This window comes from Trichoderma evansii (assembly GCF_050947405.1).
Source record: "Trichoderma evansii strain SZMC 28006 chromosome Unknown GGI43scaffold_15, whole genome shotgun sequence".
Classification (NCBI taxonomy): Eukaryota; Fungi; Ascomycota; class Sordariomycetes; order Hypocreales; family Hypocreaceae; genus Trichoderma; species Trichoderma evansii.
Genome location: NW_028145191.1, coordinates 591,921 through 604,635, shown reverse-complemented (window position 1 = coordinate 604,635; position 12,715 = coordinate 591,921). Strand labels below are relative to the sequence as shown.

At 46.7% G+C, this 12,715-nt stretch overlaps 5 protein-coding genes across 5 annotated transcripts; 2 read left to right on the top strand and 3 right to left on the bottom strand.

Annotated features, from left to right (window-relative positions):
- Positions 1-398: 398 nt before the first annotated feature.
- On the bottom strand, positions 399-1,940 carry GGI43DRAFT_385477 (DNA topoisomerase (ATP-hydrolyzing); the record flags this gene model as incomplete). Its single annotated transcript, XM_083203659.1, has 7 exons — positions 399-950; positions 1,031-1,078; positions 1,135-1,215; positions 1,267-1,353; positions 1,412-1,520; positions 1,591-1,657; positions 1,718-1,940. The coding sequence occupies 7 exons, from the start codon at positions 1,938-1,940 to the stop codon at positions 399-401; spliced, it is 1,167 nt and encodes a 388-aa protein (XP_083058940.1).
- A 325-nt stretch (positions 1,941-2,265) lies between these two features.
- On the top strand, positions 2,266-4,828 carry GGI43DRAFT_97858 (lanosterol synthase ERG7). Its single transcript, XM_083210622.1, has 3 exons — positions 2,266-2,656; positions 2,721-4,433; positions 4,507-4,828. The coding sequence occupies exons 1-3, from the start codon at positions 2,423-2,425 to the stop codon at positions 4,792-4,794; spliced, it is 2,235 nt and encodes a 744-aa protein (XP_083058939.1). The 5' UTR covers positions 2,266-2,422; the 3' UTR covers positions 4,795-4,828.
- Positions 4,829-5,005: 177 nt separating this feature from the next.
- GGI43DRAFT_409482 (platelet-activating factor acetylhydrolase) lies at positions 5,006-7,421 on the bottom strand. Its single transcript, XM_083206516.1, has 2 exons — positions 6,842-7,421; positions 5,006-6,780 (listed from the first exon to the last, which is right to left on the bottom strand). The coding sequence occupies exons 1-2, from the start codon at positions 7,165-7,167 to the stop codon at positions 5,391-5,393; spliced, it is 1,716 nt and encodes a 571-aa protein (XP_083058938.1). The 5' UTR covers positions 7,168-7,421; the 3' UTR covers positions 5,006-5,390.
- Positions 7,422-9,360: 1,939 nt separating this feature from the next.
- On the top strand, positions 9,361-10,491 carry GGI43DRAFT_97849 (phosphoenolpyruvate phosphomutase-domain-containing protein). Its single transcript, XM_083210621.1, has one exon. The coding sequence runs from the start codon at positions 9,530-9,532 to the stop codon at positions 10,370-10,372; it is 843 nt and encodes a 280-aa protein (XP_083058937.1). The 5' UTR covers positions 9,361-9,529; the 3' UTR covers positions 10,373-10,491.
- A 1,377-nt stretch (positions 10,492-11,868) lies between these two features.
- On the bottom strand, positions 11,869-12,595 carry GGI43DRAFT_409479 (acyl-CoA N-acyltransferase). Its single transcript, XM_083206515.1, has 2 exons — positions 12,517-12,595; positions 11,869-12,467 (listed from the first exon to the last, which is right to left on the bottom strand). The coding sequence occupies exons 1-2, from the start codon at positions 12,554-12,556 to the stop codon at positions 11,944-11,946; spliced, it is 564 nt and encodes a 187-aa protein (XP_083058936.1). The 5' UTR covers positions 12,557-12,595; the 3' UTR covers positions 11,869-11,943.
- Between the last annotated feature and the right edge of the window lie 120 nt (positions 12,596-12,715).

Here is a 12,715-nt window from a genome sequence, read left to right as displayed (position 1 = left end):
AATACACTGTTTGGCAAGTGTATTACGTTGCTATCAGGATGGACCATCGTGCAAGCGCTTCTTTAATACTAGCGATGCTAAACCTCTTAGTATTCCTAAGAACCACGGTGTAACAGCAACAAATGCATTTAAGCAAGCATACGTGTAAGTATTCGATACTAGTAAAGAAGTCCGAACAGGATGGTTATGGTACATGGATACAGGTAGGATCGTTTTACGTAGTAATACCAGAAGAGGGAAATAGAGATGACTATCTCAAGAGCTGGAAAACAGAAATCGACATCTATCGGTGTAACATTCTATTAACTAGTAAACACACAGAAAGAGTAGTCTTTCATCTGCTAAAATGGCTTTGGCTCTCATATGACAAATTTTGTGAGATTTCAAGATTCCCATGCTTATGAAAGGAGCTGCCCAAGCTTGAAGTCGAGCCAATCGGCGAGGTTTCCTGCCTCGTCAAGCCATTGTATCTCGGCTTTGATACCCATCATCAACATTACTTGAAGCTCCCTCTGAACCTCGATGACCTCAACATCATCTATGACGTCTAACAGCTTTTCCAGAATCCCGACGGCGACCTTACGATCGCGTGTAGAAAGGAATGAAACTGGCTCACGGCACTCGGTAGACGAGATTGACGTTTTCGAGCTGCTACTCTCCTCGGATGACTGGCTATTCGGTAGTTGCTGGTTGATTGAAGAGTGTCTTATCGAGCTATTGAGATAAATCTCATATTCGACAAGATCTTGTGACTTGATTCCTAGCCAGCGTATACCTGGAGCCGTAACATCTGTTTCTTGAATTGAACTGTCAGATCTGAAACGATAGCAGCGGAAAATATTAAGCCCATCGGGGTCATAGTCGACCAGGGCGAATACTGGTATCTGCGGACAATTAAACCGGATGAGCTGAAGAAACGAGCATGTGAGTATGTCCGGATATCCTTTGGCCTTGTGGCTTTAACATTAGCTACTGAAGTGAGAAGTGCTCATTCGATTTAACTTGCTGTTATTATGACGCCTGGACCAACACGAGACGTTTGCCAAAACGATGAAGATGTCAAAGAGCGGAATATTGCCTTAGAAAGGGGTTAGCAGATCCACAGAAATGAAGGCACAGAAAAATTGAACAAACATCTTTCTCGACGACGAGGATCCACCGTGTGGCTTCGCAGCTTATGGTCGCAATTGATCCAGTCATCGGTAACGTAATTCCCTAGCTAACCATGAGAATAAAACAGTAAACGATGTAAGCGAGCTTACAAACCGCATCACCCATGGCAGGACCAATCACTCTATCATCCTGGAGACGAATGCTGAGTGATCCTGAGAAGACTCCCTTCGAGGATGCGACCTAGATTTGTTAAGTGAGTGCTCAAATGAGCAGTCAGTCACTTTGTCAATTCACATACAATATTCAACTCATCACGGTGAATGCCAAGTGCGAGGGCAAGGCTGTCTACAAGCTTGTCCACCGTCCTCTGGCTGCCAAATAATTCTTGGTGCTGATAGAAGATGTGGCTGGGTCACCGCGATAGCCATGTCAGAATCCAGCAGCGACAAATATACATATAAAATCGACTGTACTAACCGCTTGGTTAATACTATCCCGGAAACCAGAGCATCGTGGGCGAGCTGCAAGATGAGAAGTATCCGAGCTTGGAGTTACAAGATGAGACACTGAACACAAGATTCACTCGCTTGAGCATAGTGCGTACCGAATTTTGTGGCCTCCTGCATACACCTTCCTGGGAAATGGATCTTTTGCGTAATTTGACCTTCTCTATCTGTAGCCAAGTCGATGCTGAGCTCCCTTCCTTCGGCCAGGCAGTCAAGGATAGACTCCAAGATGGACTCAATTCGGGATATGACAGCTCCAGCCGATGTCGTCCTTCCAGGCTGGGTGACAATCTGCTCTCTATCTCGGGGTACGACGTCCATTATCGTCCCGTGAATGGATGTTTGCATGTGATGGTCGCAGTCCCGGACTCTTGAACAGTCCGTGAATTGGAGTCGTGCAGTACAGCTGAGAGTGCCTGGCGATTGGTGGTTTGGAGGTGAGATCGAATCCGAGCAGTGGACGACTGCCGCATACGAATACGAGGGCAGTCGCAGCGCACCATGGCTGCATTAGCGGTCAATCTCGCAGCTTTTAGCGCACAATCGCCCGCCAAGGTTGGAGTCCAGCGCCCCAAATAGGGACCAATGGATGTCACCGTCAGGCACAGGCAGTGCTAAGCAGCAACAAATTGCCCAAAGTGGGAAACGTGGTGCAGAGTCTTGGATTGCGCTAAACGTAACCCCTTCGCTTCATTTGGATCTGCTTTTGCACTTTCTCCCTCCTTATATATCTTGACAGAGGCTTCTATTTTCCAGGCTCTGATCAATTGGCCATTCGCCACAGCAGAGTCTTTTCCATCAAAATGGTTACCGCCACGGGTCGAGATATCGGCAGCGTCAAGTCCCGCAAGCGAGCCTCTGACGACACTGCGGACAGCTTTCCCAAGCGACCCAAAGTTGGTGGCAAGACAGACCTCACAAGATGGCGAATGAAGGATGATGAGAGTCGCCATACGTGGCACTATCTCGAGGACGACAGGGCAGCTGAAGAGTGGCCGCAGAGCTATGCTGAAAAATGGTATCTAAATCTGCCCATGGTACGTTTCTCAACAGCTTCGAAATAACCAGCAATTGCAAGACTAACAGTGCGGTCGCATATAGGACCTCCCCGCTCTGCCGAAAGCCACGACACCGCTCGAATCCGCCGAGAATGGCCTCACCTTCTTCGAAAAGCTACAATTGCCTTCTGGCCACTGGGGCTGCGAGTACGGTGGCCCCATGTTTCTTCTGTCGGGCATTGTCGTTACCTGGTATGTAACGAAGACGCCCATCCCCGACGCATACGCGACCGAGATAAAGAACTACCTTACCGCACGAGCGCATCCCAGAGATGGCGGCTGGGGACTACACATTGAAGGAGAAAGCACAGTCTTTGGTACTGCTATGAACTATACCGTCCTTCGTCTCGTTGGCGTGGATCCTGAGGAGCCCGTCATGGTCAAGGCCAGAGCTACTCTGCATAAGCTGGGCGGCGCAGTGAATGCCCCTCACTGGGGTAAATTCTGGCTGGCAGTCCTGGGCGTAGTGGACTGGGATATTGTGAATCCTGTGCCTCCTGAAATCTGGCTGCTACCGGACTGGGTCCCAATTGCTCCGTGGCGATGGTGGATTCATATCCGACAGGTGTTTTTGCCTATGGGATACATCTATTCCAAGAAATGGAGCTGTGAAGAGACGGATGAGATTCGAGGGCTGAAGCAGGAGCTTTTCGTTACGCCCCATGCAGAGATTAACTGGGCAAGCCACAGAAATAGCATTGCGCCTATTGACAATTACAACCCAAAGTCATGGCTTCTCAACACAGTCAATTGGGTTTTGGTCAATGTTTACAATCCATACCTCCGCTTCAATTTCCTCAAAGAAAGAGGAGAGCAATGGGCAAGTGAACTTGTCGACATGGAGGATGCGAACACAGACTATGCAGGCTTAGCACCGGTCAATTCGCCGATGAATATGGTCGTATGCTACATCCGAGACGGTCCCGACGCATTTAGTGTACGGAGGCACAGAGAGCGACTGGAGGAGTTCTTGTGGGTCAAAGATGAAGGAATGCTGTGCAACGGCACAAACGGCGTCCAGTGCTGGGATACTGCTTTTGCCATCTTGGCTGTGGTCGAATCAGGACTTCATGACAAAGAGCGCTGGCGACCCATGCTATTGAAGGCACTTCAATATCTCGAGAGTCAGCAAATCAGAGAGAACTGCAAAGACCAAGAAAAATGCTATCGACAGCAGCGGAAAGGCGGCTGGCCCTTTAGCAACAAAGATCAGGGATATGGCGTTAGCGATTGTATTTCGGAAGCACTCAAGGCTGTCATTTTGCTCCAGAAAACGGAAGGCTACCCGCAGCTTCTCGAAGACCAGCGAATTTTCGATGCCGTCGACACGCTATTGCTGTATCAGAATGACAATGGTGCCGTCTCATCATACGAGCAGCGAAGAGGAAGCGAGTATCTAGAGCTACTCAACGCGGCAGAGGTATTCGGTAGAATCATGGTTGAATACGACTATCCCGAATGCACAACGGCATGCGTCACAGTCCTGTCTTTATTCCGCAAGCACTGGCCCGAGTACCGAACTGACGAGATTAATCTTTTCATCAAGAGAGCTACCAACTGGATCAAGGGCTACCAAAGGCCTGATGGCAGTTGGTATGGAAGCTGGGGAATTTGCTTTACTTATGCCGGAATGTTTGCGCTCCAAAGTATGGCTGCTATTGGAGAAAAATATTCCAACAGCCAAATTGCTAGGCGAGGCTGCGATTTCCTCATTTCAAAACAGCGCGAAGATGGCGGATGGTCTGAGAGTTACCAGGTAAGAAAGTTCTGTCCTTTTGATAGCATAGAGCTGTAGTTTGATTGGAACATTCCGCATCTAACAACTTTAGGCTTCTGAAACTATGACGTATATTGAGCATGAATCAGGATCCCTTGTCGTGCAGACTGCATGGGCCTTGATTGCCCTACTCGAGGCAGATTACCCCGACAAGGAGCGCATTAAGAAGGGTATTAAACTCATTACCGACAGACAGCAGGCGAACGGCGAGTGGCTCCAGGAGAACATTGAAGGTGTCTTTAACAAATCTTGCATGATTTCATATCCGAACTACAAGTACACATTTACGATCAAGGCGCTGGGGTTGTTTGCTAAAAAGTATCCAAACGAGAAGCTATAATTGGAAAAGCTGGTTCTGGATATACGAAGTTACGATAAGACTTTGGTGGCAATGGGGTAGAGAAAAGTCATGATTTAATTTGGACGATGGGTATTAATAACAAGTCAAATGATGGAGTCTCTTTGCAGACTATCTTAGCATAGCACAGCGGCCTGAGGAAACCATGATAGGAGAAGTAAAAATCACGGATTTTAATATAAGAGGAAACCCATGAATGGTTAAGCATAAAACAAAATGACTTGCAACAAATGAAACGTGCTATATGTCTATCTATGTACAAGAGAGGTGCAATTCTATCTCTCATTGATTGCTTGGTCATTATCCATCTCGTTCTATAATCAGCGCTCGAAAACAAACATACGCCCTCAACTCCATATACAGCGTGTGACAGACGAAGTGTGTAATAAAATAACAAAGAAACTCGAAAAAAAAGTAAAGGAAACAAAAAGAATTAAAACAAAGCGAAGCCACAAGCAGTTGTGTTGTTACACGCATATCAAAACAGACCGGTAGACGGCCAAATAACACAAGGAGTGTTCATCGGGTATCATCAACGCTTTTCATCCACTTCAAATATTGCCAACCGGCGATCGATCTCATATCTCACGCCAACCATGGCCTTGAGGTAGAACGACGCCTTTGACTGCGGCCGGCTCAGTTGGTTGTTCGCTAGGCTCTAGCTCGCCCTTCATCTGCTCCTCGCTTTGCTCAATTTTCGCAGTCGTCGATTTGCCGCTCTCTTTCTCCTCAACCTCTCCCATGCCAATGGTGTCGATCCATTTCCAGCTCTCAACAATGTTATTTCCGCTCCTGTCAAAAATGGCCTTGTCGTCGGTCAATCCATCGGCGACCACATCCGAGCTTGCGTCCTTCTTAGCCAGATCCAGCTTGTCCATATGAGCGCCATCGACAAGGTCTCCAATCCAAGTCCGAGCTACAGGAATGTTGTTTGTTCGGAGAAATTGCAGCTGTGCCCGAAGATTCAACCGCAAAGCACGCTCTGGCTCGACAGCATTGAACACCTTTTTGGTCAAGAGGGGGAACAAAATGCCAAAGTCAGATTGACTCAGGTGAGCCGAGTTGACAACGTAGAAGAAGTTGGGTTCGGAGAGTTTGTTGCCGCTGGGTCTCTCAAAGATCTCTGGGGTCACAACCTTGGCTGCTGGGTCGGGCGACAGCAATCGAGCCGCAACATTGAGATGCTCAGACCATTTGAAGAAAGCGTCGGATTCAACTGCCAAAAGAGCAGCGCCACCGGGTGCCGAGGGAACATCAGCGTATAACGGAAGCGGCAGATTGAATAGAGCACTGGAATTGGGGGCAAGCAAGGGCATGCACCACATATCCAGGAGCATAGTAACGCTCTTCTCCGTCACCTGCTTCCGCAGGTTGCTGTCCTCCGCTGGAGTAAATAGCGGCGCTTCCATATTAGCTACCTCCGGAACAGCAGCATAATAGGTGCTTTTAAGAAGTTGATACATGGTAGTGGAGCCAAAGCTGTGACCTGCAAAGATAATGCTGCCGGGGTCATTAACATGCAGGCGGCCAACAAACTGGCTCAAGCTCGGGGTAGAGAGGTTGAGATTCGAAAACTCTCGGCCGGCATCCATGGCCAAGACAGCCTCGTGTATCAAGCCCATCTCCCACAATCTGATTCTCAACTGTGCTTCTCTGGCCTCGTATACTTCTGGCGAAACTTCGTGAGAGATTCGGTTGTATGGGATCACCTTTCGACCAAGGCGACCGTGCTGGCTAGGAACGCGAACATAAGTGGTGACGGAGCTTCCATCTCGATGCTCAGGGCAGATGACAACAACTCCATGGGAGGCAAGCGATCCGGCAATGTATGAATAAGAGTTTCGGCTGCCTCCAAGGCCATGAGAAAAGATCATTGTTGGCCATCGCTGGTTTTCGGTCTCGGGAGATGCCAATTTAGCATTTTTATGGGCGGGTATGGAGGTATAATGAAGATGTCGGGGGAGGAATCTATCATAGCAATCATGTCAGTATGGCTTTGGCGTTGAAGAAAATTTGGGTAGTGACATACGAGAGGAGCTCAGCCAGCGTGTGTCCAACCCCCATGAACTTGGTGTAAGCTGAAACATAGTGTCTTTGTGGCGCAGGCAGCCAGCTAATCAGCTTCTCATTCGACTCTTCCACAGCTGGGTAGAAGACTCGAAACAGGACTGTTGGAATATCGCTGGCAATTTCTGGTCGTGGAGCTGGTGAGGGAAGATCGGCGACTGGAATCTCGACGTCAAGCGTGCCGACTTTGAACGGTCCGGTATACTCGGGGAAAGCTGGCACGGGGTTTAATTTGGAGAGATAGGCGGAGAGCCTGGAGGTCGCTGAGGGTTCTGAGCCTCCAATCATGGTGGCGGTTGTTTGATCGGTTTGCAAGTGTTGCTTGGATGAAGTGTCGATGACCTAATCGATTGAGTGTGGCGAGACGAGCGCTGTCGAGGTGCACGAAGAAAATAAAGAGAAGGAGAGAGAAGAGTAAATAAACTAGAAAAACACAGAGAGAAATCTAGACCCGAGATACGAGAATTGAAACACGAATTCTAGGGGATGGAATATTAAAAAGTCTAATTAGGGGGAGGAATTGAAATGAGAAAGAGAATTGGTTGTGGAAAAGGAAGGCTAATAATGTGTGATACGCCAAGGTTTCGAGGCTCAGCATGTTTACATAGTGACGCAAGCCCCTTTCCTCGCCAGCAAATAGAGATCGAGATCGCCCATTACATCAGCATCACAAGCAAGAAACAGGCTCGTAGGGCGGTATAGCTTCAATAATGGGTCTTGGGCCTTGAAGATAGCAGCCAATGCCGTCAATGGCTCTGGGTCCAGCTACAGAATTCGGGATACCGTCACGCGACTCATGTTTTTCCTCTCTTGTTTTTTATTTACGTAGCACAGTATCAGTATGGCGGTAAAGATGCATATGGCTCCATTCCTACTGTAGCACGGGAGAAAAAAAAAGTGGTGAAGGCAAAAATGGGCGGAAAACAGATGCTAAGCTGACTGGCGTGGAGCTGGTGTTAGAGACAGCTTGAGGCTAAACCAATTCGGCTACCGAGGCTCTGTCTGAGAAGAGAGACCTTGTGTCTTGTTGCTGGATTGGGACAGCAAAATGACGGACAGGCCGTGATCTGTGGAGAAAAATAGAAAAAGAATTTCTAGGCTTGAAAAAAGAAGAAGAAAATATTTAGGTGATGGAGAAAATGCCCTACTATCACATGCAATCCGTTGCTGCTTGGAGAGCATGATATCATTAGCTAATCGGCGTGTAAGTGAAGAGCTGGAGTTTAGAGCTGGTTGGTCATGTCCAATGCTGCACAGAGTTTGTGATAAAGCATATGCAGGAGCAAATACGAGATGCAGAACGGCGTTACTCGGATTTTGCTGCTGGATACGGCATGCTGCATAACAAGATTCATCCAATGATAGCATTTTGAAGCAAAGAAAATGCCGAAGATGAGCTATCCAATCAATGATTCGGATTGACGAGTGACGTTCATCCTTAGTCAGCAAATAACCCTGCCTAAACGAGTATCATTCCGTAACTGGAAATGGAAATTGTTCAGAAATGGAAGTTCAGCTGGTAAACCTTGATATACGGTGATATACATATTAGTGATATTAATATAGTAGGAAACTCTACTATAAGCTTAAAATCATGGCGATAATTATTAAATTATCCATGATTATAAAACTATCTGTCCAGCTTGAGCTTCCATCTTTACCTAATCCGCCGCACCTACACCGTGACTAGCCGCTGCAGAGCAGTCCCGTTTGCCTAAGCTAAGTAGTATGCAATGTAAATGGCGCCCTTCTTATTCGACATCAAACGAAAGATTTGCCTGCTTAATGCTGATATTCGCTGAAGTATCCTCTAGAAGGAACAATACTTTGATATATCTGGGTTTCATCGGCCAATTCTCATTTAAATGTCTAGACGGCTAACAATTCACATATAGTCTGCTGAAGCAAGTATACATGTATATCTTCTCGACTTGGGTTATTATATGGTAGCTGACATGCGTAAAACTTCAATGGCCAATACCCAAGAATAATCACCTTTTTTGTATGCAACGAGGCTGTAACTATCACCAGATCTGCAATATTACCTCCCAGCTAGGCAAACACAGCCCCTTTCACCATTGCTCTGTAACTTAACCATCATGACCAGGCTACCCAAATTGACTTCAGAAATCGCGCTCCACAGCGCTGTCGAATCATCAACATCATGAGTTACTCGTCATATGTGTTGCCGTATTGATAGGCTATCAATGATGGGTATCCAACTTCTCGGCTTTTATCTCCGGATCATACGTGTACCAGTGAAATTCACTTCACTCACTTGCATGCATCACTGAAGAAGAAACCACAACGAATCGAGCTCGGGCCGCCTCATTAGCTCCTGCATCTATGGGGCGAATAGCGTTGAATACTTCCGTGTTGAGTTTGGCATTGGATCGCCTCAAGAAGTCCGATCCCCCGCTAACTCCGCCTCGCTTTATAATGACAGCAGCATGGTGGGGTAATAGCTTGATATAGCACTGTTGTCGACATTGTTCTATATACGTATCGAATATGAGCTGTACGCTACGTTAGTCTTGGCTTACTCTCTATTAGCTACTAGAACTATATAGCTTGGCCCTTTGTCCTCTATTCTATTGTTTGGTATCTCCATCTCTCTTAGCTTCACTCACACTTATATCTTGCCTACAAAATGGCTACCACCAATCAATCAGCCCAGACTCTCAAGGCACTCCATACGCCCGGGTCTCCTCTAGTTCTCTCCAACATCTGGGATGTCTCTTCACTGAATGCCATCGTTTCCTTGAACACAGAATCTTCCAAGCCGGTCAAAGCGTTAGCCACAGCATCATGGGCTATTGCTGGCACACTCGGCATTAAAGATGAAGAGCTCACTATGGTGCAAAACCTCGAAGCTATTTCCAAAATTGCTCCCCTTGCTGAGAAAGCAGGCCTCCCTCTTTCAGTAGATCTTCAGGATGGATACGGCGACCTCATTACAGCAGTAGTCACTGCAGCTGTCGAATATGGAGCCGCCGGTGCCAATATCGAGGATGGCATTCCTTCTTCCGGCCTTAACAAGGGCATCTCAGGCTCTTTATATAAACTCGAAGACCAGGTTGCACGGCTCAAGCGTGCTCTCGATGCCGCCAAAGAGGCGGGCGCTCCAGATTTTGTCCTCAACGCTAGATGCGACGCCTTTCTCCTCGCACCATCTCCCGAATTGACATACGAAGTCAGACTCGCAGAGGCCATTAAGCGTGGTAAGGCATACCTGGAGGCTGGCGCGACTACAGTCTTCTACCTGGGTGGCCATGGACAAGGCATAACGAGTGAAACTGTCAAGATGTTGGTCAAAGAATTGGATAGCAAAGTCGCAGTTGGATTGTCTGGAGCCCCTGGTGCCCTCACTACAGATGATCTCGCCAAAATTGGCGTGGCGAGAGTCAGTGTAGGGCCTGGCCTTTATATCGCAGCCCTTAATGCTGTGAAAACGATAGCATCGCGAATGTTCTTGGGAGGTGGACTGGTTTAGGTGCTTCGTAGGAAATAGCAATTAGCTGGAATCCACATGTTCAGAAGAAATCCTATGTAGAAAGCACTATATAATGGAAACAATGACAGTCAATGAATAGACATTTTAGACGCGGCAAAGTTTCTACCATGTACAGCTCCATAATGGTCAATAGTTGACTCTTAGGAATCCAGTATTCGTAGGCACAAAGTACAGGACCCGGTGCAAAGATACATAAAAGCTTAGTTCATTGCGCATTAGGTACAGAGATAATTACGAGAATTTACAATGTCCTATCGTTGAGTGGAGGGAATTAGAGGCGCACTATTCGGCTTTTAGAGTTTTGCAAAATAAATTGCTGCTATCCAGGATATGTACTCACTCTCCCAACAATATTCTAAAGAGAAACTCAGCAATCTCAACACTTCAATACAATGTTGTATTATTCAATATTAGCATCAATATATTGCGCAGCCTAGCACTTCACTCGGCTCTTCTATTGGCAGACATGTTGGCCTACTTATGGGCACATATATGTGATTTATATGTGGAAGCAATACGGACACATGATTTAGCTTTCGGTGTTTTATAAAAGAAGCTGCTGCTAGCCAAGCTATACAATCACCTTCTCAACTTTATTTTGAGCGGTTGAATGCGATCTTGTGGCTTGATACGGGGCACCATTTTGTTATATATGCCTACTTTTCCTCCTTGTGACCTTCTTAGCCTTTTCTTCTTCTCACATTATCCCCTGCTCTCATCACTCTTTATATTTCATCGAGAAATATCCAGATACATAAACTTGAGAATGATGATTCTCATTTTAGCATTTATTTTCTTTCTTCTCGTGGCAGCGCATGGTGGAAAGCCTTGGCCAAAAGAAAAGCCAGGTCACATTCATGTTGAAGACTTTTCGATGCTCAATATCATCGAAAAAACCACCGTCGACCCATATCTTTATCTGAGCAAGCCAGAATATGGATTTCCGAGACTTTTCCGATGCCTTCCTGTACGACTCGCTCCGCTTATATTCCTACACTATCTCTGTTCCATCATTATATGATAGAAACTAATAGCACTTTATAGGATGAAGAAGGTGCCGTGGAGTTCTTGGGCTGCTCCTTTGTCAATTCTCACTGGGCGAAATTGGTAAATGGAGACGGCAACATCGCCATCAAGGGTGGCCATTGCAAATCCGTCACGAATAGATGCTGCCAAAGCACCATCTGCGCTCCCAATCAGGTTGATGTTATCCTGACACCCGAGGAGGTAATGAATCTCGTGTGGTTTGGGTTCTCCGACGAATGCCTCGGACGCGGTCTTGGGGCAATATACACGGACGACGGTTGGAATTACATGATAATGTCATCAAGACCCCCGAGTTGCATTCAAAAAGGCCATCGGCCAGATTCGAATCGTCGTAGCTTAATGAATGAATCATATTGGGAAAATTGAAATGGCGTTTTGAGAGAAATGGTTTTGATGCATGTTTCAGTTTTATAGAAATGATAAGATGGAAAAAAAAAAAAAAAAAAAATACAAAATGGGCATCAAAAAATATCTTCTGGGAAATGGCATTACTTTGTCCATAGTCAGATATTTGCACTATCAAGTTCAGGACACGCGCCAGACCGCTTCCCTCTGGCGGCCAGCTCTTGTATGCCAGTTTTATCAACTTTTAATACAGTCCAATCCTTCATTTGTTTCGCTCCTAGTTTTTCATAGAACCTCAGCGCTTTCTCATTGTTCAACAAGCAAACCCAGTCCATTTTGACACAGCCTGCTGCTTCCGCTGCAGATGCCATCGTGTCAATCAGTATTTGGGCATATCCATGGCGCCGGAATTCAGGCACAACGTATAACTCTTCCAAACACACCCCGGGGGCCGCCATCCAAGTCGAATAATTATAGAAATAAATCAGCAACCCAGCAGGCTGTTTATCCGGAGAAAAGATGAGCAGCGCCCATGCAAATCGAGCGGTTGTTTGTGTCACTGAATCTGAAGGGGGCCCAAAGTGCAGCGTCCTAGCGAGGCTATCCTCGGTTGCGGCTATCTTAGCTCCGGGAGCTTGCTCTTCTGCTGCGGACCGGATGAACTGCAAAATAGGGGAAACATCTAGAAACATTAGCCCCAAGAACTTTACTTGCCAACAAAGTACGACTACCTTCGAGACGAGCGTACCGGACTGATGGGGACAAAGACATGGTAATAAGTAATCTTCTAAATGAGAAACTCTTTTGAACAAAATCGTTAAGAATAAGACTAGGAATATATACATGTGCCGACGATTGCTCGATAGGCGGGTAGTTTCTACTAGTTTGGGGTGCGATATTGTCAAGTACGCCCTGCCATTGACTATAGTA